Here is a 25,436-nt window from a genome sequence, read left to right on the forward strand (position 1 = left end):
GCCTTCATTTGTTAATTCAAACTTTCATTCAATTTTCCTTTAACAGGATTTAATCGGCATTATTTTAGCCTTTTAACTTTATTTATTTTTATTTATGCTTGAATTTTATTCCTTCCTTTTTTTGGTCTCTGTTAGGTCGGCTATGATGTATGTGTTTTGTATGTATACATCATAACAGAAACAGAGACCCTGCTTATTATGGTGGCTCCTACAGTTTTGGTTGCCGACCCTTAGAAGTAGTAGTTAAAAGTCCTAGGACCCACTGCATTAGGTACCATTTTTGTTATCATTATTATTTTTATGTTAATCTTAATTTCATTTAATTTCAGGTAATCTGCTTATACCTTGCAGGCATTCTCAATTTTTTCCATTGAAATTACACTTGACAGGTCAGCACCCCTACCCAATACAATAATAAAATACATTTGTCTATATTTTATTGTATATATATTTTAAATATATTTTCAATATTCTGTATATTTTAAAATAAATATATTATACTGTTGTATTAATATTATATACAAAGTTTTCGTTTTTATTAATTTTCAAAATAACCTAATCGTGAATCTGCTTGCTTCACAGAGCTGGTTTCTAGCAGTAAATTTTGCTGCTTAGGGCCCAGACATATTCAGGGAACTTGCCCTTTAAAGGGTAAATTACAAACACAGTATTTCAGCATAAAGATAGCCATGAGTTTACATGGAGGGAGCATGATAGAAACAGGAAAAACTGTTTGAATCAAGGATAATATTTTAAGAGAAATAAAAAGTTTATAATAAAGTGCAAATCTGCAGTGAAGATTGAAGTAAGCTTTGGAAAGCAGTTAAGGTTCAATTTGGAATTGAGGTAGAGCTGCACTTAAAAAAAAAAAAAAAAAAAAAACGGCAGCCATTATCAACCTAATGCAGGATGGAAGCCTCCTCAACAATTCATGTTGAGGGAAATGGACCATAATCTGCCATGATGGTTCAGTGCGGGTTGGCAAATGCACTTTATTGTGCTTCAATTTTCTGGACCATTTAATAATAATAAAAAAAATGCAAGTTAATATCAAAGTTTAGTGTGGTAGGTGTAAAATTTGGATCATTACTTTCAGATGACAGTTGTGCTCGTGTTGAACAATAGTTCAGTTGAAATATTTTAAGAATTTCTGAATAACTTAAGGTTATAGAGAATTTTGTATGAAAATTAATTGCAGAAAAACAAAAGTTGTGAAAGTTGAGAGAGAATAAAAATTTGGAGTTATTAAATAACCAGAAATTGAAAAGAATAAGTAATTATTAATTTTGTGTATCCAGGAACAGCCATTTATTGAAATAAATGGTAGAATAAGTAAAGCAGGAACTATTTAAAACTAACTATAGATAGTCAGTGTAACTAATTGTTGAGCAAAGGAGAAATTGGCAAAAACCAAAATTAGCTGTTTAGTTTTAAAAAACCATGTTTGTAATGATTTTTTTGAGCCTGTGGAGCCAAGAGCTTGATAACAAATAAAGGAACTGATCAAAAATTAGAATCTTTAGAAATGAACATTTTAAGAAAAATAATCGGAACAAACAGATGTTAGTAAACAGAACTAACAGAAAGTGAGAAAGTACGATATAGATGATTTTCTATGGCTCAGACTAAAAATTGAACAGGAAATAGGGTATCATGGAGAAAAACAGTGAACTGAAAGTTGTCAGTCCAGAAGAAGTGAATTGTACTATCATATACCAACTCTATATTACTCACTAGCAATCATCATATATCTGGATATATTATTGTTGGATAGTACACCTGCTGTAATTAAAGTGAGTGTGTATTTTTAAACATGTTTTATTTAATGATGTTTTGGCTGAAAAAGAAGAATCATTCAGGTGACTTTATATATCCACTTTGTGTAATGAGAGGAATAAGATTTTTTATGCATTAGCACTCATTATTTTGTGTCATAAGACAGGTAATTAATGTTCCAAATCTTGATACTCCTTAACAGTTGAAAATAATATTCACAGTTTACTGTGTAGTAGTGAGCCTTCTTTGCAAGTGTACTTATTCCAACAGAATGAGACTAGAAAATTACACTAAACAGTTGAGTGGGGGTAAATAATTGATATGGCAGAAATCAGACCATAAGTTTTAGATAAGGGTTTTTATTTACCTGGGTACCCATACCAAAGAATAAATCTGATATTACTTCTGATATCACTTCTGCAAAAATAACCTAAAAATACATTAAAAAAAGAAAAGAATTTTTGACATATGCTTAAGCTTAAAAACAAGGCACCATAAAAAAATAAACCAGTAAGAACTTTAATTGGTTGCACTAAACTCACACTCCTGTAATAGGGAGTGGGGAGGTGACTTGAGGGAAATCGTGTGTGTGTGTGTGTTGAAGGATACCTGTATATAAATTTACAGGTATCCCTGGTTTCACGTATACATAGATTGAATTTTTAGAATATTTTTTGAGTTAATGCAGCTCTGCAGTTGATACTTGAACCAGAACTTTAAGTAACTTTTTGAACTGTACTACACACTTCAAATAAAAATGCTTGGAAGTGCATAAATATTTCTAGAGTTACACATTAAAAAACAAGGATTGTCCAGCACAAGCTGTTTTTGTGTGATTTTCACAGGATCCACAGAATGTCTGTAGAGTAGCCTACATCTGTCAGTTTTGTAAGAGCAATTGAGTTTTGTTGTTGTGATAGAAAATAAATAGGCTAAATTTTCAACAATAGGTAATGTTACGAGGGAAAAAAAATTAAAATTTTTTTTTTATTATTATTATTTATTTATTTTTTGCTAAACTTAGGCTTAAATTGATTTACCTCCAGTTGCTTTTATTTTAGGAGCCAGATTTGAACACATACCAAGTTGAAAGTCAGCAATCTAGCAATGCACTTGTGAATAAAAGAACATACAAGAAGAGAAAAATTAGTGCAGATAGAAGTGTGGCTTTATCTGAGGAAGCTATCCTAGGAAACCCATCACCGAAATATAGTACGTAGCAATATTTATTATATATACGAAGGCCATTTAAATCTTTTAAAAAATTTTTGCTGATTCAAGGTACCCCTTTATTTTTAATGTATTTCTGTAGTGATGCTAACAGTTTTAATATCATTATTTATTATTTCTAACTATTAAATATATTAATAATATATTATTATGCCCTTTTTTTTTATTTTATTTTATTTATTTATTTTTACTTTGTATTTTGAAGTTATTGTTTTTTATCTTTGTATTACTAAGATGGTTTGTATAAAATGACTCCAAAGTTGTAACATCTTTTGTTAGGTATATTGTTATCCAGAATGAAAATCTTGATTACTTTCTTCATTTAGCATTCTGTACTATCATCCTTTATGATGATTGAAATGTTTGGTGTTTCAATTACTATTATGGCTTTGCATTTTCTTTATATACAGTTCCACACTTAAAATTTTAGTATTTGTTTAATTTACTCAGTGTCCATCCTTTGTTATGTTCTGTTGTATTTATTCACAGGAATTTTTAATATGATCATTAGTTAATGTAAAGTTTCTGCAAGGAGATGTCAGAGCTGTGGGTGGTTAAAATAGATTGATGCAAGGAAGCCAGACTATTTAACATTGGCCTTTAAAAAAAAGTTTTTGGTTTCATTTATCTGTCTGTCCAACTCCTCCTTAAATTTATGTAAGGTGCCTAGTTCTGTTAGATTGGGTGGTAAGTTTTTCCAACAGTTAATGATCTTTTAGCTGAAAGAAAATTTTCTTATATCCATACTGCCACTGTTCTTCCTTTTTCATTTTTGTAACAAACTAGAGAATATATATAAAAATATATATTTAGTTTGTATCACCTGCGCAGAAGAGGAATCTGTAGTCCTACTTATGTGAAACAGGTTTATCTACTATTTTTTCCATGGAATCAAAAGCTGCATTTGATAAAACGAGTTGGTCCTTTTCATTGTTGTTAGCTTTGAACTGTCCCAGTTAGCTTTGAACAAGCTTTCTGTAAATTTTGTTCTATACTAAGACAAAAATTAAGGGAAACAGATTAGATTAAATGCATAATTTCACACATCTGAACTGTGAATGAAATTGTTTTTAAATAAATTGTGGTCATTGAAATTCCTATAATTCATTTGAAGACATTTGTTATCAACACGGACTATAATATGCCCCACTCTTCTTCCTCAAACTGTAAAATGGCATATATAAGTGAATGTGTTAAGAATAGTGTTTCTGTGAGAGGAGGAGGCTTACACTCATCTGCATATGCTGAGAAATAAGTTTGGCCTCTTTCATAAGAGGAAAAGAAAACAAACAATGGACCCCCTTGATAGTGTAGCTGTTATGAGAGAGAGAGAGAGCGAGCTGTGCGGGCTTTCTTAATTTTTTTTTTTTAATCTCCAAATTTTTTTCCTTTTACAAAATAAACAATTTCTTCCAAATGGCTCTTTTTATGGGACAAAAAATACTAATAAATTATCGATTTAAAAAAACCTATAACTTTCATACTTAACCATTTCATGAGTGAATTGCCTGAACACTTGTGGCTCCTTGTAGTCAGTTGAGGTGGACTCTATGGGGTTTTTTTTTTTTTGTGAAATTTTTCAGTTTTGTTAAAATTAAAAATTGGTACATAAATTATTCTACTTTATCTTCGCCTTCTTCCCACGTTTATATGGGGTCAGCATTTCCATCCTTAATTCTTTTCCTCCATTCCTCCCTATCCTGGACTTCCTCTCTCTTTTAAATCCTTTGCTACCTTATCCTTCCATCTCAGCTTAGGTCTCTTCCTCTTCCCTATCACCTCCAACTTTTCACACCTCTTCCCCACATACTCCTCACTTCTTCGTTCCACCTGTCCAAGCCACCTCAACCTAGATTTCTGCATTTTTTTACTCAGAGGCCACCTTAACCGTACCTCTGGTGTAGTCATTTCTTATCCTGTCCTTCCTCGTCACACCACACGTCCATCTTAGCATCCTCATCTCCGCCACTTCCATCTTCTTCTCCTGGGCCCTTGTAATCGCCCATGTCTCAGCACTGTACATCAATGCGGGTCTAACCACAGTTTTATATACTCTTCCCTTCATTCTACAATTTACTTTCTTATCATACAGCACCCCACTCATCTTTCTCCAGTTCAACCATCCACATTGCACTCTATGCTGTATTTCTGCACTCAATCCTCCATCCCTCTCAACGTTCGATCCCAAATACTTAAATTTCAAAACTGATGGTAACTTTTCCTCCTGCAGTTTTATAGAGCGCTCATCTTCTCCATTCAATACCATATATTCTGTCTTTGTTCTACTTATCCTCATGCCGACTGGACTAGCTGGGTGGGTAACGTGCCTGCCTAGCAACCCAAAGGTCACAGGTTCGAATCCCGTTTCAGGCTTGGATCAGAGTACAAAATGCAAAAACTTTGGGAGGTGCAATATGGCCACAGAAGCTGATGCACTAACAAAAAAAAAAACAACTTATCCTCATGCCTCTCTTCCAACGCTTTCCTCCATTCCTCCAATTTCTTTTCTACCTTTCCTTGGGATGGTTTGCACAGTACGATATCATCCGTGAACAGCATACTCCATGGTGCTCTATTCTTCACTTCTTTCACCAACACATCCATTACCAGATCAAACAGATATGGGCTAAGAGGTGATCCCTGGTGCAGTCCAACTTCTACAGAGAACCCCTCAATGATACCTACACTACTCTTAACCTGAGTCACAGCTCCCTCATACATTTCCTTCACAAGCCTTACGTACTTTTCTGATGCACCCTTCTCCCTCATGCATCTCCATACCTCTTGTCTGGGCACTTTATCATATGCTTTTTCCAGGTCTATGAACACCATGTGCACCATGTGCAACTCTACTTGCATCTCCCTGTATCTTTCCATCACCTGCCTTAAAGCAAAGACCGCATCTGTTGTTCCTCTTCCCGGCATGAAACCAAACTGTTCCTCTCCTATTTCCGTCACCTGCCTTATCCTTCCTTCCACACTTCTTTCCCAGATCTTCATCGAATGAGATATTAACTTTATTCCCCTGTAGTTCCCACATTCCTGCACATCACCCTTTCCTTTATAGATTGGCACAAGTATACTTTCCCTCCACTCATCGGGTATTCTCTCCTGCTGCCACAATTTTTCCATAAAGTCCCATAGGATATCGATCCCTTCTTCTCCCAGACTTCACCATACCTCTACTGGTATCTGATCAACACCTACTGCTTTCCCCCTCTCATTTTCCTGAGTGCGCTTTCCACTTCTTTCCTGCTTATGCCTTCCACTACTCTTTCATTCGTCTCTCCATCCTCGCATAATGCTCTTGGGTTTTCCTCATCTAATAACTTCTTAAAATAGTCTTTCCACCTTTCCTTAACCTTCTCCTGGTCCTGTATAACCACTCCCCTCTCATCTTTTATCTGTTTTATTGATGAGAAGTCCTTTGATGCCTTGTCTGTTGCTTTGGCTATTCTCATCAGTTGCCTATCTCCATCTTTCCTTTCCAGTTCCCCATAGGCCTCGTCCACTGCCCTCGCCTTTGCTATTGCCACAGCCCTTTTTGCCTCCTTATTTGCTAATTTATATGCTTCTTTATCTTACTGGCTACCTGTTAAATCCCATCTTTTCTTCATCTCCTTCCTTTGTTTTATCATCGATTGCACGTCCTCATTCCACCACCAAGCCTCCTTTCCCTTCGGCAATCTCTTTCCTGATGTTTTCCCCAACAGCTCTTCTCAACTTTCCTTATGATACAACTATTTAACTTCCACCACTCTTGCACGTCTTCCGGTAACTTTATTCCTTTTAGCACCTTTTCCCTAAACTTCTTCCTCAAACCCTCCTCTTTCAATCTCCACCATTTTATTGGTACATAAATTGCTACAAAAATTGGTACATAAATTGCTTTTAAATATTAATTTCTTCCATATTTTGACTTAATTTTTTAATCCCAGTATTTTAGTAAAATTATTGTAAAAAATAAAATCAATAAGAAAACACAAATCTTGTAAAAAAATATTTAAAAATAAATTTTACTTTAAAAAAAAGTACATCTATTTATGTATCACTTAATTTTATATCAACAATTTCTGGATCTGAATTCTAGAAGCTGTTGATATAAAATTGGAAAATTAAAAATTGGACAACAATATAGGAAGCATTATGCTCTCCTCCAATTTTCCAAGTTATTTTTATGCTGCCCTCTATTAAAACTGTGGTTACTATTTATTAGAACACAAATAACAGAGGGTGGAATGTACGGGTGGTTATAAAATAAGTTTCACTATTAGGGAGACTAGTGTCAAAACGGTTAGAGTTAGTGCTATGAAAATTGGTGGGTATTTCATTTAGGGTATGGGGGAAGCGATTTGTAGAAGAAAAAAAATTACTTCAATTTTCTGCCACCAGGGGAAAAACAGCACTGCACATAGGTAAAAGTTGTCATTTACTTCAAGACACGCTGCTTACACAAAGCCGGGTGGGTAAAGTGCCTGCCTGGCAACCCAAAGGTCGCGGGTTCGAATCCCGCCTCGGGCTTGGATCAAAGTACTGCAAAAACCTTGGGAGGTGCATTATGGCCACAGAAGCCGATGCGCCAACAACTACCAAAAAAAAAAAAAAAAACTTACACAAATGACATCCTGTTAGATAAAAGCAGAAAGGCCAATGCCACCGTCAATAACTATTATGGCTCTCACAAAAAGAAACGTGCTATTTTAGTAAAACTGTCCTCTCAAAATAATATTAATTGTAATGCAGCACTACGTGAATATCAGAAACTTAAAGGACCTTTGGCATCAGTTGGGCTTCGAAAATTAATAAAGAAATTTGAAGCGACCAGGAAATTAGGTAATTCCAGGTGGGGGATGACCATGTATCGGAACGGAGGTAGTGGATGATGGTTGCAGTGGTCAAAATGTGAAACATTACCAGTCAGTAGTGCCAGAGGTGGGTCAAGAAACTTGAACCTTCCTTGGTCTACTGTATTCGAATAATGCTTCGAATAATTTTATGCTTTTTCCCGTACAAGATTCACGTAGTGCAAGAACTAAAGTCTTCCGATCAGCAGTAATGAATAGACTTTGCTCTATGATTTCTGGCTCGTATGGAACAATGATACATGGGTTCGAATGATCTTGTGGTCTGATGAAGCATATTTCACTCTTCATGGGGCTGTAAATGGACAAAATTGCCGAATATGGGGAACTTCTCATCCATCTGCTGTTTGTAGTTGCCTCTTGGAAGGCACACCTACAAAGTCCATACGTTACAGCATTAGCATTAGTTGAGGCATGTGATGCAAGAAAGCAAGCTTATACAGCATCAGCCAAAAAAAAAAGCAAAAAAAAAAAAAAAAAACTTCCCAATTTCACCCATGCAGTCACTCCAAATGTTTGTCTAGTTCAGCCTTAAATTTATTTAAGCTATCAATTTCCACAACAACAGATTGAAGCCTGTTCCAGCAATCAACTACCCCACTGGCTAAAGGCAAACTACTGCACATCTATTGTACATATGTCTTTCCTCAATTTGAATCTGTGCCCCCCGCAGGTTCTTAATCTGAGCAAGCGGAAGTATCCCATCAGCATTGAGCCTGCTCAAACCATTCAAGGCCTTATACACCTCAATCAGATCACCTCACAGGTGCCTATTCTCCAGATGCTGCAACTTGCAGAACTTAAGCCTTTCTACAAGATGGTGTGGATTCGAAAATAATGTGATCTCTTCTAAGTGATCATGTTATTTCCGTTCTGCAAGAAAGGCAATGCTTGGAGACCGTAGTTTTCATGAAAGGTAGTGCCCTTCCCCGCGTTGGCAACAAATGAAAGAACTGCTCCATTCAACATTCAGAAATGATCGCATCATTTCTAGAGACTTTCCACAGTTCTGGCCAGCCCGATCACAGATCTCAATCCTTGTGATTTCTGGCTGTGGGGATATCTAAAAGTCAGAGTTTACCGTGGTGGCATATACAGATGCTTGTCAATTTGAAAGAAAACATCAAACAGCATATAGCCAACATCCCCAATGAGATGCTACACGAAACTGTTGCATGCAGTCCTCTGTTTTCAGAATGTCATCTTGAGTGAAGGAAAGCACATAGAACAATATCTGTAGATTTCTAAGTTCTGATATTAAAATCTAATCCTAAGTTAAGTATTCCATTTCATGTTTACAGTGCCAATTTCTCCCCTGGTGGCAGAAATTTTAACTAATTTTTTTTCTCCTACGCATCGCTTCCCCATATCCTAAATGACATACCCATTGATTTTCACAGAGCTATCTCTAACCATTTTGACACTAGGGTCTCTTGAATAGGGAAACTTATTTTATAACCACCCGGTACTAGCAACTTCAAGACAGCTTCCATATAAGTGGACACATTATTTGAAATTATCTTGAAAAACATATGTCTGCATATTCCTTGGGAGCCCACACGTGAAATAGGTAGCTCTACATATATATTTATGAAATGGTAAAATATTTCTTTCTTTGTGCTTATTAGCAAATAACCTACATTTTTGTTACCAAACATCAAAATCAGTCTGTTTTAGGTTTTTACCATAGTCTCCACAATTAAGCATTTGTCAGATTATTACTGAACATGGTGATGCCACTGCAAAATGACAATGTCTGAAAAGTCCCAAGTTAGCTGGGACAAACTTTTCTTACCCATACCCTTCATTGTTCATTTGTTATTACTGTATCGAATGTACTAATAAATTATTGATTTAAAGTTTTTTGTTGATGTTTATAGAAGTCAGGTGTGGTGTTGCAGAAGTAATCCCACCAGAAACACTGCTTAGTGGTTTGCATTAGAATTCCTGCACATACATTTGATTAGCATTGGCATTATGAGTGATGACATGCAAGGCATTGTCATCACAATGCAGAACCATTTAAGAGGCAGTCAGTGTAGTAAGAAATAAAGTCCTGTTACATTGAACTTCTTGGAAGTGCATGAGTGATTTTGTTGTTGAAATTATTTCATTTTTAAGAATATTGTTCAAAATAAGTTCTGCAGCACTTTTCTAATATATCAGAGTAATAATTTCAGCTTTATTTTAGTTAAATATAAAATTTAAAAACAGTAATAAATGGATAAAATAAAAAATACATACTACAAAGTAACAGTATTTTTTCAGAGATTATAGTTTAAGGCATCTTATTTATAAGAAGTAATATATCATATAACATTTTAATGAACCAGACTTTCAGAAATGTGGTATTTTGTTTTAGTGTTTAGCTCCTTTTTTTTTTTTTTTTTTTTCTTTTTGCATTAATACCAAAATTCAGCTTAGTACAGTTGAAATTATTTAGGTTCTTACTGCACTGCATTGAATTAGGACATAGTTGTAATGCTGATTTCAGGAATATGTCCAGAGTGAAAGACCTAAAATAATGATAACATTCTTTAATAACTGTAAAAGGCATTGCAAAGATTCCCATACAGTCAGTCCTCGTATGGCACGATAGTTGTGTTCCTAGAAACCCTCGTGCAATATAAACAACAGGCCCTATGGGAAAAATAGGGTTAGTGCTGACCACCCAAGATTGAACACACATTTGTAACCAAAACATTACCAAACACAATAAATTATCGTAATAAAATACAGGCTAGCTTCGATTAACTCGTCCCGCGAGCGCATAGTGCAAAACAGAAACGGGTTAATCGAATAAAATAATCAATAGGAAAAATTATAATTGGTCCTTGACCTTCTGGAATGCCCATAGAGAATTTTAAAAATACCTTTTAAATAACTTTTTAACTTATACAACGTAAAAGATAATGAAAATAATTATGAAATTAAATGTTTATTGCATAAAACAGCGGTTCCCAAATTGTGCGCCGCGGAATATTTTAAATTTTCAAGGGAAACACAGTGATACTCGACATCTGTCAGACATCGCGCGAACTACTAGCTCTAGTATAGTGTGATCCAGAATCATGATACTTAAGTTAATAAACATTTTTTAAGTTGCCAATTTTTATTCTGTGTGTGATGGGTGTAGAGATAAGGTTGCTATACAATATAGGCTTGGTTTTCAGTTGGTAGGACTATCCATTAGCCAATTTCAGTACCCAATATTTGATACTCCAAATTTCTTGAAGGAGGATATAAGGGCCCCAGACCAAATCATAGTAGGCATAACAGAGAATATACCAGATAGACATTAAAGCACTTCATGATAATGAAGTACATTAATGTTTATCTGGTATATTCTCTGATATATTAATGTCTATCTGGTCTTGTTGTGTGTTTGGCAGAGAACCATTTTAAATTCTAAAATGCCCTGAGTGCTTTTGATTGGACATAAGAAATATGATCCAAAAAGCTTAGCTTTGAGTAAAGAATAACACCTGAGTTGGTGGCCATCAATAATGGGGCTGAGAGGAAAAGTTTTTCTAGAGTGAAGATGACATTTTGATTTCTTGGGATTGATCATATGGCTGAAGAATTTTCATTACGAAAAGTTTTCTAGTTGTTGACTGATTAACTTTAGAATTACTCAGCGAGACTGATCAGTTTCTGAATACTGGGAAGGAAGTTGAAACAAATTAAAAACTGTAAATTATGCAGTTTTAAATTTGGATACAATTCTTTCAATAAGTATAGCCTATATAGCTAAAGGAGGTAGCCAGTGGAATATAAATTATACTACTGCAACTAATACTGCATTAAGAAACATGCTTGCACTTGATAAAATATGTTGTTTAAAATGATCCAATTCCAAAATATTCTGCTACAGATTTCCACTTTTTTAAACTTTACTATGGGACTCCACTCTATCTTTTCTTAACATTTTGATAATTTTTTTCAGATGTCACTCAAAATTAGAAAAATCTGTTTGCTTACTTTTTCTCTGCTTTTAATGAACGAAGTTTCATGATGAAACAAATTTTTATTTCACTTGTGGCATACCTGTTCACGACAACAGGTGCCTCACAATCCCTCAATTGATGCAGGCTACAACCAGAGAAATGTTTCTCGACACATCATCCAGAGTACACTCTTGTGGACAGGCCTACTGAGTAGGTGACATGTTCGCGTTCCTGTTTTAACCAACTGTCATTGACACCTCTGCCTGCAGTGGTACAAGAGCATTGTTCTTGGACATTGAATGACTGATAAAGAGTTGCCTGGCCTGATAAATTAAGGTTCTGGTTCCATCATGCCAATCGATGGGTGCATATTCAATGGTGAGCGAGTGAATTGCTGCAACCAGACCGTGCACAGTTGGACAAAAACAGGCTGACAGCAGTGCTATTCTGGTTTGGGGGATGTTTTCATGTACATCACTGGGTTTCCTTGTCCCCACCAAACACACACTCACTGCCAGCTCCTACCTCAGCATTGTTTCCAACCAAGTTTTGTCCTACATGTTAACTGTGTATTAAGATGGCACTGGACTCTTTCAGCAATACAACACCTATGTCACAAGGTCCGTATTGTCAGAAATGGTTCAAGGATCACGTCCAAGCATCTCATGTGCTTCCCTGGCTGCCAGATTCCCCGACATCAATTCCACCAAACGTTTGCGGAATGCAGCATTCACCAGTCCATGCCAGTGCCTCACTCTGATGCTGAATTATAAATTTTCCAGCTTGTCCAGAATACTTGAGGACACTTTCTGCATTACTCATGGAGTTGATGCCATGCTGGGTGCAAGTGGTTATCATGGTGAAAGGTGGCCCAACATGCTATTAGGTAGGTAGTTGTAATGTTTTGGCTCATGAGTGTATATTTAATAGTAGTAGTAACCTATAAAAGTAAACTTTAAGGCAGTTGATAAACAAATGTTCACAGCTAAACATGATTGACAAGGAAGGTTATACAGTAATAACTGACCACTAAATACATTTTATTTTTTATTTTTTTTTAAACAAGAGTTAGTTTTTATGGTAGCTTAATGTAGTTCAAGCAATATGTTTTCCATACTATTGCTTTATAGGTAGTTGAGGGGGCTTGGTTCCAATACACTACTTTAGAACCCTGCAATAGTCAAGGCAGGTGAAATCTGTTTGGCTCACTCAGCAACAGTCAACTAGTTAATTCATCTGGGAGGATCAACTGTGGCTAAGTCATGCTGCTCCTTTCCATTTGGTATTTGGAACAAGATTAAGCTGGCCGAGGTGCAGGTATGGCTCTTAGGGTATCCTTGGCATCCTATTTTGGGGTTGTCCAGTGGTGGATGGGAAGCCCATATACTAAATTTCTGTTATACTTTTATTTTAAATCCTTAAAATTAAATTTTTTTGTGGGTTGACTTTTAGCCTTCCCTCCATCTCATCTTTCAATACTAACCTTTAGATAAATCATTAATGCTATTGCCTTTAAAAAAAAATCAAAAACTTGAAAGATTTTGGTGTCACATATTTATAGTTTATAACAGCTTATCCGGATGGGATTTCTGAATTAAAAAGTTTTGTTCTTCTGTATGCTGTTTATAAAACTTGAAAAATTATACAGTTGCTCTGTGATCAGTATTTCCTCAGTAGATGAGGACACTACTAGATATTCATTCGTGAATGCCCATTGTTGTCCATTAAATATAATTTTCTTCGGGAAACTTCGCTGCCTTCTCTAGAATAATGTTTCTCAACGTAATATAGCATAATAACATAATGTTAAATACTACAATCATTATGGATATATGATTTACAGGTGGGTGTGGCTCACCTATAAATCACATATCTATTTATGTGAATATACATATATATTAATGATTAAAATACTTAGGTGTTTAATCATTAAAATATACAAGGGGTGATGATTTAATTCACAGACTGTTGCAAGATCTTATCTTAATTGTCATCATCTATGGATTTTTCCTTCTCTAAATACTCTGCCTTGAACTTTACACACTTTTTTACCTCATACCCATGCATTAAATGCTTCTTGCAAACTATTTTTCAAAACACTGAATTTCTTCTGTTGTGGCTCTGCGAGCATCATTGTTGGATGTCAAACGCTTGCCTTTCAGAGCATTTTTCAGATGTGGAAACAGGAAAAAAAAAAAAAAAAACAGGGCTTGGCATTGTCTTGATGGAGAAACCACTTCACACTGGAAAGTTCGGTCACACTGGAATATGACCATCCTACCAAGACACTCATTACCATATGCTTCATTCATTTCTTTAACTATATCTGATGCATTTAAGCCCCAACTGACACATTAATGAATCACATATTGCTGTTCAGTCTGTATGTCCAACATAATACTTGCTTCAAAATGATCGTCAGATACACAGCTAAAAAAACTCTCTTCGCACAACATTAGCTAGACAAGTACTGGCATGTGCACACAATCTGCTCAGGGAGAGTGCCTCTAGTGGCAATCATGGAAAGGTTGTGCGGTAAACAAAATCTTGCACCAATCCTCAAATTAAATGATCATCCCTCATATATTAAGAATGTTTTTAATTAGTCAAATCTTTTTGGGGCCTGCTTCAAATGTCATGAATCACTGATTGAGAAACACTACTTTAGAATGTGTTATTGTTGTAGTTTTACACCCCCCCCCCTTTTTTTTTCATAAAAATGCAGCTCAGTAAGGCTTGTTCTAGGTGACCCCACCAAACCATGACTGAGGCAGCATGGTGACCTCTTTGCTTTTTGTCAATTATTTGAAAAGCTGTGAGCATATTTTTGACCATTTTTTTAAAATAAAGTTCATTATAGTAAAGGTTTTTCTTTTTATGAAAAGGATATTACAGTGCTTGTCAAACCATTAATATGCACTGTAGTTCAGTTACCCTAAATTTCTCAAAGGTGTAATCAATACATAGCCTGTGCTTTTTCAAAAGCTTACATCCTTAAGTGCGATTTAATCGGTTAAGACATGCCTGTAGTTGAAATACCCATGTTTCTGGTCATTGTCTTCTTTAAAAGTGGATTTTAATAACTCCTACTTGCTGCTTTAACAGCCTGTGGAAGCTAGATAGTCAAATCTTGCATGGTCATATATTCTGTGGGCATCATTTTAATAGTAAACGGCTTATAAACTGATTAGTGATATCCAACAGCTAGTGTTTTAAAAAATATATTCACTTGTCATAATCAACTTTACATAAAGCAGTGACAGTGATGTTGCTCTTTCTCCCTCTTTCCATTTTCAGTGTTACATGCACAAATCTCAGCTGGCTATTTTGTGTAACCTCACAGTCAAGGATTGTGAACTATATTGTTGCCATATCACATTTGTTTGTATTTTGCATATTTATCACATTCTTGCTTGTAACATTATTCATGCATTACTAGATATTATTTACCTTCTGGGATCACATTCTTGGAGTTAATACCAATAGGAAAATCATGGAACATATTCTTGAAAATAATGGTTATTTTTCTTTTTTTGAACATTGGAGTAAATATCTTGCAGATTCTTAAAGATGGTAGCTCCAATATTTATCTCTTCCAGGAACTTTTCAGGGCTGCAGGCAGGTTTAGGAAAATCCCATTGCAAGCAAGCATTTCAATCTCGTAATCATCCTCTTCAGATTGTCCAGAATTCTTATTTGGTAGCCAACAAAATATATCCTATTCAGATAGTCAGAGAAAGATTCAACTAATGTAATGACATCCATCACAGATTCATTATCACTGCAGTGGCAGTTACAATTCCTAAATCAACTAATTTTCCATATAGCCTCAGATAATGTTGAACTCAGATTACTGAGATAGCAATAGCAGTCCAACATAATGTAGGACTGTGGGATTGACATCACAGTAGTCATAACAGGAAATCACAATGTCTTGAAGCATATTCATGAGAGAACAATACATTGGACAAAAGAGTAAGAAAGGATCTTGATTCTGGTATTACACTCTAACTCATTTCTTCAATCCACATGTCATTGAGGATAGTATTAGTAGTGCAAATGATGCAAGAAAGCAAGCTTAGAGCATCAGCAAAAAAAAAAAAAAAAAAAAAAAAAAAACTACCCAGCTTGCCTGTGTATACCCTCCAAAAATTTGTTTAGTTCTTTGAATTTATTCAAACTATTCACTTTCACAACAACAGATGGAAGTTTGTTCAACGATCAACCACTTGCTCGTTGAAGGTAAACTTCCACGCTTCAATCCTACAACCCATCCTTTCTCAATTTTGAATTTATGCCCCCTCGTGTGTAGTCTCAGCAAGAGGAAGAATGCTCAACATTGCCCCACTCAAGGCCTTAAATGCTTCAGTCAAATCTACTCACAAGTGCCTAGTCTCCAGATGCTGCAATTTGCAGAACTGAAGTGTTTCTTGGTAAGATCACCCTTTTGTTCCCTTCCGGAAGTGAGGCCAGAGAGACCTGTATGCAGTACTCAAGATGTGGCCTAACCATTACCTTATACAATGGGAAAATTACTTTCCTGTCCTTGCTATCAAAGTTCCTGTATATAATAGACAAAACTCCATGAGCTGTCTTGGAAACCTGTCTGCAATGCTCAGAGAACTTCATATCTGACTGCACAATTACCCACAGGTCTGTAATCTGAGCAAGAGGAAGAATCCCATCAATATTGAGCCTGCTCAAACTATTCTAGGCATTATATGTCTCAATAGGCGCCTCTGTAGCCAGGTGGGAAGGAGCAGCAGTGCGTAGCACACGCTTCTTGATTAGACCGGGGTTCGAGCCTGTCACCACCAAATACGGAGGATGCGGAAAGGTCAGGGAATGACCACCGCATATCCTGGAGCAATATGGCCCATTTGGTTTTTAGGAGCAATAATGCTCCTAAAAACCAAATAACAACAACATATGTCTCAATCAGATGACCTCACAGGTTTCTAGTGTACACTTACTACACTAGTTTAGTGGATTAATTATTTGGCTAATAATTAGCCAAATAACTATTCCACTTCTCGGTGTGATTGAACTCTGCTAGTTGTACGTAAGATAATGCACTGATTATGTCATAACCTGTTCTAAATAATTAAAACCTGCTAGTCATTTCATCAACACCATTTTTATTGGTGCTGAAACAAGGGTGTATGATTATAACCCCAAAATGAAATTGCAGTCGTCCCCATCCCTGTCCCACTGGATGTCACAAAACTGGACCATCTAAAATTTTTTTTTTTTTGGATGGTCCAGTTTTCTGAACTGGACCATCCAAAAAAAGCACTAATTTTGGTCAACTATGAAAACATTTATTTTTTTTTAAATACATTCAAGGTATTCTTTATGAATTTATTTAGAATAGTCAGATAGTAAACCAGGCTTGCTATAAGGAGGCTCTACTTTGAGGAAAAATGAGAAAATGCTACCAGTTGTTTTAAAATGGTGGATGGTTTCTCTCACAATGAGTGCTCACACACACACACACACACACACACACACACACACACACACACACACACACACACACACACACACACACACACACACACACACACACACACACACACCATTTCAAGAAAATATTCCTCTTGTACTCTACCTTCTGTATTCACCTGACTTTTTCTCATCCTCAAACTTAAAATGAAGCTGAAAAGGCAAAGATTTGATGGTATTAACAATATTCAAAAGAATGTGAAAGTGGAATTCAGCCAGCTCACGGTTGATGACTTTCAAAAGTGCTTTCATCAATGCTTTCAAAAGTGGCAAAAACACAGAAACATTTGCTCATCACTGGGAGGAGGGGGAACTACTTTGAAGAGAGCCACTTTTAAAAAAATGTTTCTTAAGAAAACTAAGGTCTTAGAACCTTGTATAATGAGACCTTGGCCTTGAAATACTGTTGTGCATCATTAATTATTTATGCAGAGCATGTTATTTAAACTGAACCACACTCCTTGCAAAACAATACTTCGTTGCTTTGCAAGGAGTGTGGTAAAGAGATGGCCCAAGCATATGTTCAGGAGAGGGGTAGGTAGGCATTTACCAGCTTCTGTAAAGTAACTTAGTAAGTGTGTGTATGTGTGTGTACTCATTGTTGCATATAAGACAGGTAATAAATAGGAATACTCTTACTATGGTTGCAGTTTAAATAACATACTCTGCATATGTTATATACAGGAGAGAGTATAGCAATAAGTCAGTGTTTTTAAACTAGTTTTCACCAGTTGAGAAACACTGACTTATTGCTATACTTTTGTGGAACACTGGCTTTCTCTTAGTATTGCCAAAGTGTTTTGCAAAATGTTCCACTAAAAGTTAATACTTATATACATTTCAATAATTTAATGCAGTGGTGTCCGACCTTTTCTCATACATGGGCCATATTCAAAGTTAGATTTGTTTCGCGAGCCGCACTGAGTGATTCTAGAAAAATTACTGTGTTACATTTTCCATATCTTGTTACATTTAAAAGAAAAGTTTCTGTTTTTTATTTTCAGGCTATATATAGAAAATGCAAATTTCCAACACTTATGTGCAACAAATCTGTCAGTGATTTAATTTTTAGATTTTATTAAGATTATAAAACTATGACCTGCTTTTGTTTTTAGAAAAAATACTTTTGTTTAAAAAAACAAAACAAAAAAAAAAAAAAAACCTTACTTTTGCTTTTAAATGCTCACTTTAGAAAATTTACAACCTGAAAAGCATCATTGTTTTTCAGTATTAAGGTGAATAAATAAATATGATACACCTAAAATTGAAAATATTCAAAAAAATTTAAGTACAATACACAGTAACATTTACTGAACAAAACTTAACATTTAATGAGATGATTGGGGCTGAATATTTATTCAATTTCATCATGAAAAAATTTGCTCTCAAAAATACATTGATCCGAATAAAGTAGCCAATTTCATGGCTGCACAGGCTGTATAAAAATTATTCACGGGCGGCCGTAGGTTGGACACCATTGATTTAATGCACTTTAACACATTTGCTGCCTTGGTGCATATAATGTGCAAAATGGCAGTCTGAGTGTTGTACCGCGCCCAAATGCATTCAAAATGCACTCAAGCAGTGTGGCATAATGCATACTGGCGTTCATTCTTAAGCAGTCAACCACCTAGTTCTGTAAATGTAAAGGCACATGAAATTAGCAACTACTCAGTATTGGCATACTGGTTGGACACTTTGCAGTAATGCTTGGTGTTTGTTTATAGACTTGGCACACAGTTTTATTTTGTTTTTTGCTTGTGTTGATGCTAGTTTATGTACATGAATAAATGATTTATACAATTTTAAGATTTGTTCTGATTGACAGCTGAACAAAAAAGTAGTTTGCTTTTAGCATTGAATTCCAAACTTAATTTTGAACCATTATGTATGAATTTTTGGAATGCAGATTTTTTTGGACATTCCAAAAATTAAGGTGCATTGAACAAGTTCTCACATTTAGGGTCAGCAAAAGTGTTAAACTAAAGCAAAATATGAATACTTATGATGTATTGTTGAATTAATTTGAAGGCAAAGATTTTTTTGGTATTGAAAGTGAAAGAATGTAATAAAGTTTATTTACATGTGTTCTGCCACTATATGGAACACCATACAGTGTTCCATCAATTTCTCACTCGTTCCAAAGCACTCTGCTAACTGAAAAGAGATTTTAATTTAAATATAATTCTTTCTTTTTACAGATACACGAAAGCGCAAATCAGTGGATGCAAATTTGGTAAGATTTATTTTGCATTAATGGCAGAGTATTATTTTGTATTGGAATGTATAAAACCAAAATTTTGAAAGAACATGATGAGTATAATTTTTCCTTGATAAAAAAAAAAAAAAAAAAAAAGTGTGCTGCTTAGATTCATTATTATTAGTGATATGAGTAAAGAATATTCTCCAAAAGGTTATTTCTGAAAATTATCCATTGTTAAGCATCATATTATTAGTTCTCCTTTTGATTTTTTTGTAAATTTTTTTTTAGGTGGGATTTAATATTCAAATTATTTAACGTTTCCCTTGATATGTCGAGTTACGTTGTTTATGATAGGCAGCGAGGCAGCTAACTTCAAATCAGTTTCTTCATCTCCACAGTATCCACAAAAATGTCTTCTGTATTTTGCTTCTGAAAGAGATTAGAATTTACCACTTAGATACTTGAACAAAAGTGTTTGTCTACCTTTATGAACTGCTTCATTAAGCCCAATTTTATTTGAGGCAGAGGTATTAGGACTGTTTTGAGTCAGCCAAACTTTTATGTTTAGTGTTTTTGGTACCTGGCATTGGGTTGACTCTGCATGCCATTTCTTCTGTATTCGAGGTTCACCACAAAACTTGTCCTGTTCTTCCAGTGACACAAAACATGTGGAAACTTGTATAACTAAGACTATTGTAGCAATAAGAACACTAATTATATCACAGGACCAAATGCTGTGAACTAATACAAAGTCAGGGTTATACTTGATAGAGTATGATATTACTATCTGACCTCAAAGGTACCGAACAATCAAATTAAAGCCATAAGAGTAAAAATAAAAAAGGAGGAAAGTGACACTAATCTCAGATAGAGCAAACTCAAGGCTCTCCACCAAAGGGCAAGTTGCAACTTCCACAATAAGTGAAACTATGAACTAAAATAAACACAGGGAACCCACAAGTACACTTCTTTAGGGAGCATGAGAGCTTCTGCCTTTCCGGCTAGATCTTTTTTTATTCTTGTGACTTTATTTTAATCTGATTGTTGGGTATCTTGGTATTTTGCTACCTCAGGTCAGGTAGCAAAATTGCACTTTTCCAAATATAACCCTAATTTTGTGTTAATTTGCTTCTTTTAGTTGTGTGGTAGAATTAACATTCTTAAACTCATTTTGTCATTTGGTTTACCTTAATGAACTTTGTTATAATTGATTTATTTATTATGATTTGATTTCCTGCTTAAATTTGCATTTTATTTATTACATTCATTTATTTAAACTATAGAAGACAGTTTTCACAGCATATGTTATGTTCTTCCTAGGTTTAGCAGTGTTCTCCTCAGAAAATTTTGGCAGTCAGGTGGCATTATGAAGTAGCTGGGTGGAGAAGTGTAATACTTCGCAATATTATAAAATTTTCTGTTATTTATAAATGTGACTTATAAGCGATCCAGAGCAAAAATTAATTGCATAATTTAACATTATCTGCTCCTGTTTCATTGACCTCGATCGCATAGTATGTTCAAATTAATATTGATCAAGATCAGACAGTACCATATGGTACCGTGAGAATCGCTTAAATTTTAGCCGGGCGGTGTGCCCATTCAATAGGTCCTGGGAAAACCACTGTTTAGTTTGTTCTGCATTCAGATCGCATAGAAACATCCATTGAAATTGTGTTAGGTAAAAATCAGCTGAAATACAAGCATTTTGGAATTCACATCCATCATATTCTCTAAAGAAGTGGTACCTTTTTGGTCCCTTCTATTTAAATTTATTGTGGAACTGTCACTCCTCTGGTGGTTGTGAGGGTATGTCTCCTCGGGTGGGGACGTCATGTTTGTACTGCTAAGAGTGGGTTTCTCCTTTTTTATTTTTATTCATATGAATTTATTTTAATTTGATAATTCAGTATTTTAGAGGTCAGATAGCAAAATTGCACCTTGCCTAGTATAATCCTAATGTTACATTTAATTCTGTGATATTACTAGTTCTTATTTGCTACAATGGGCTTGAGACATAACCATGTTTGTGAAGTAGTCCAGATTTGTATAAGTTTCCTTCAAGTAAACAGAATGAACAATGGGAATGGATGTGCACACATTTCTGTGGGAAAGAATGACTACTTTTAGACCTCTTTTGGAAGAATCAGTGAACAATCTCCAGCCACATGTTTCTTAGACTGTACATGAAGTTTGCTTTTTATTTTTACTATTATAGTTTTTCACGTTACGCAAATAAAAATAGCAGCCATCTCTGCAGTTTCTAGACTATTGATCTTCTTTACACACTACTGTTGCATTCTACTGTTCATTTCAATAGATCATTTTTCCATCTTCTTAGTTTTCTACTTTGTTTGCTTATGGGTCTCCATTCAATATTTTTGTCCATCTGTCATTCTCCATGCTATCTATATGTTTTTCCCCCCATTATTTTTTGATATTATATAACCTTCAAAAAGGGCTCTAAGGTTGGGGAAGTTCATGTTCACAATATTAAATTAATACACCAACAGTTTAAATTAACATAGTGTAATTTTTACAAAAACAATGGATACAATAAAATAATCTATTTACAATAACTGACTTACTATTCATTATAATAAAATACAATAAAATGAGATGTTAAAATACAATAAAATATAAATCTTAAAAGCGTTAAAACTGTGCACTTGTAGCTTTCGGGAGTACCTACCTCCTTTCTCAGCAACACAGTACATTAAGCAACACATCCTTAAGTATCAGGTTCACGGCACACGTGGTTGACCAGGCGCATGAGCAGTGTATTCTTCGCGTGTACCAGAACCAGAAGCGGCTCGGGAGTGTAGTAGACAGAAACGTTCATCTTTTGCGAGGATTACAGCCTCGAAAAGGAGGTGAAGCCGAACACCCCTATTTCTATTCATAGTATTGCTTTCAGATGAACCAATCCACAAGCTCCCGAGCCACTTTTGTTCCCACAATTTATGCGCCCGGTCAAGGATGACAGCATTCTCTGGGGGAGATCCAGTGTTGTTTTTCCCAAAAATGCTCGGCAATAGCGGACTTGCTAAACTCTGCGGTCTGTATAACCCTCATGTGTTCCCCCCAGACGATCTTTAAGCTGCCCCCCCCCCCCCAGGTGCCTCCATGGGCAGGAGCAGCAGTGCATAGCACACGTTTCTTGATTAAACCGGGGTTCGAGCCCGTGACCACCAAATACGGACGATGTGGAAAGGTCAGGGAATGACCACCGTATATCCCTGGAGCAATATGGCCTTAGTTGCTAATGCTCCAAAAAAAACAAATAACAACGACCTATTTCCCCCCACATAACTCTCCCCACAATCCGGGCATTTAATCTCGTATATGACCCGACTGCTGGAATCCCTTGCAACGGGGTCCTTAACTTGCGACACTACTGTGTGCAACCTACGACCCGGAAGCTGCACACAGTGTGCCTGGTGAGAACGGAATATCCTTGCAATACGTTCTGAAAGGCCCGGATAGTAGGGAATGTAAGCTGTGGTGACTGGAACGGATGGAACTCTACGACTAGGCTCCACACCCCTACTATATTTATCCAAGATCCTCTGGGGGTAACCGCATTTCATAAGGTCCGCCGAGATTTGTCCGATTTCTTTTTCTCTCTCCTCAGGGGTACTACAATGCATCCCAACCCTATCCAGAAGTGCCTTAGTGATGGTATTCTTATGTTGTAAAGTCTGCACGCATCTTTTCCACTTCCACATAGGGAACTCCAATCTTTCAAAGATTCTATTTTCTAATTCTTCCATAGGTAAGTTCGCAACAATGCCAGAGCCTGTTGCTAATCAAATCCGTGTAAAGACCTGACCTCAGCCATTCTGTGCCAGGCAAGAACAGCTGTAAGTAACCTTACTTATAGTCAGAAGAAGGCGTTGAACGAGCTTAAACGGGATGATGAAATCATAGTCCTACCGGCTGATAAGGGTAGATTAACAGTAGTATTAAATAAAGAAGATTACCATAAGAAAGCCCTAGACTTGTTATAAGATCATCCAATGAAATCCATTAGCCAACCTGGAATGACACGTTAACAAGATTTTGCAGCAGTGGTTGAAAACAGGGAAGATTTCTAAAGAGTTGTTTTGGTCCATGCATGCTATGGGATGTCAACTTCCCAGGTTTTACGGGCTACTGAAAACGCACAAAGTAGGAGTCCCATTAAGACCCATTGTTTCTTTTATTGGCACCCCTACCTATGCTATGTTTAAATTTCTGGCAAGCTGATTTCCCCTATAGTGGGACGGTCTATGTGTGTGGTTAAAGATAGTAAAGAATTTGTTAATTTTGTGAAGAGCCAAACTATGGGGGTGGGATGAGACTGTGATTTTGTTTGATGTAGTGTCATTGTTTACGTGTATCCCTATAAATCATGGAGTCCAATGTGTTAAAATGGCCCTGCAAAAAGATGATACTTTAAGCGCTAGGTCTCATTTAAATATGGAAAATATCTGCTGTGGTGTACAATTGTGCCTCTTGAGTACCACTATGGTATTTCAAGGGGTGATGTACAAGCAGGTTCACGGCACAGCTATGGGTTCTCCCATTAGCACCATTGTTGCGAACTTAGCTATGGAAGAATTAGAAAATAGAATCTTTGAAAGATTGGAGTTCCCTATACGGAAGTGGAAAAGATACGTGGATGACACTTTCAGAAGGGGAGAGAAGAGGCTGTGCTTTGTTTTCTCAACGGTTTCTCTCCATTCATAAAGTTTACCTCAGAGGTAGAAGTAGATGGTGCCCTCCCATTCCTGGATGTAATGGTGTACAGAGAAGGCTTAAGACTACAGTCTATAGGAAACCAATGTGTAGGAGCCAGTACACATCCATTACACATCTGCGCAGACTTTACAACATAAGTATAGCATCGCTAAGGCACTTCTGGATAGAGTTGGGATGCATTGTAGTACCCCCGAGGAGAGAGAAAAAGAAATCAGACAAATCTCAGAGGACCTTATGAAATGCGGTTACCCCCAGAGGATCTTGGATAAATATAGTAGGGGTGTGGAGCCTAGTTGTAGAGTTCCATCCGTTCCAGTCACCACAGCTTATATTCCCTACTATCTGGGCCTTTCAGAACGTATTGCAAGGATATTCCGTTCTTACCAGGCACACTGTGTGCAGTTTCCAGGTCGGAGGTTGCCACAGTAGCGTCGCAGGTTAAGGACCCCATTGTAAGGGATTCCAGTAGTGGAGTCATATACAAAATTAAATGCCCGGATTGTGGGGGGAACAGGACGGCAGCTTAAAGATTGTCTGGGGGGAACACACGAGGGCTATACAGACCGCAGAGTTTAGCAAGTCCGCTATTGCCGAGCATTTTTGGGAAAAACAACACCGGGTCTCCCCAGACAATGCTGTCATCCTTGACTGGGCTTATAAATTCTGGGACCGCAGGTGGCTCAAGAGCTTGTGGATTGGTTCATCTGAAAGCAATACTATGAATAGAGCTAGGGGTGTTCGGCTTCACCCCCTTTTCGAGGCTGTAATACTTGCAAAATATGAACATTTCTGCCTACCATGCTCCCAAGCTGCTTCCGATTCTGGTACACGTGAAGAATACACTGCTCATGCGCCTGGTCAACCATGTGTGCCGTGAATCTGATACTTAAGGATGTGTTGCTTAATGTATTGTGTTGTTGAGAAAGGAGGCAGGTGCCCCCGAAAGCTATAATTGCACAGTTTTAACGCTTTTAAGATTTATATTTTATTGTATTTTAACTTCTCATTTTATTGTATTTTATTATAATGAATAGTAAGTCAGTTATTGTAAAGATTATTTTATAGTATCCATTGATTGTTTTTGTAAATGTTACACTATGTTAATTTAAACTGTTGGTGTATTAAAATATTGTGAACAGTATATAACCTTGTTCATAGATTGTATTTTGT

The 25,436-nt window shown here is 36.1% G+C and overlaps 1 protein-coding gene across 1 annotated transcript in view; it reads left to right on the forward strand.

Moving 5' to 3' along the window:
* LOC150075304 (lymphocyte-specific helicase-like) overlaps positions 1–25,436 on the forward strand; it is a 156,571-nt gene that overhangs the window by 27,622 nt on the left and 103,513 nt on the right. The window contains exons 5-6 of the mRNA XM_090388439.1: positions 2,838–2,988; positions 19,522–19,556. Coding sequence (XP_090244565.1) covers positions 2,838–2,988; positions 19,522–19,556 — 186 coding nt within the window. The remainder of the gene's footprint in view (positions 1–2,837; positions 2,989–19,521; positions 19,557–25,436) is intronic.

The sequence above is a fragment of the Mastigoproctus giganteus genome, chromosome 14 (genome assembly GCF_048544385.1).
Source record: "Mastigoproctus giganteus isolate SK-2022 chromosome 14, ASM4854438v1, whole genome shotgun sequence".
Taxonomy (NCBI): Eukaryota; Metazoa; Arthropoda; class Arachnida; order Uropygi; family Thelyphonidae; genus Mastigoproctus; species Mastigoproctus giganteus.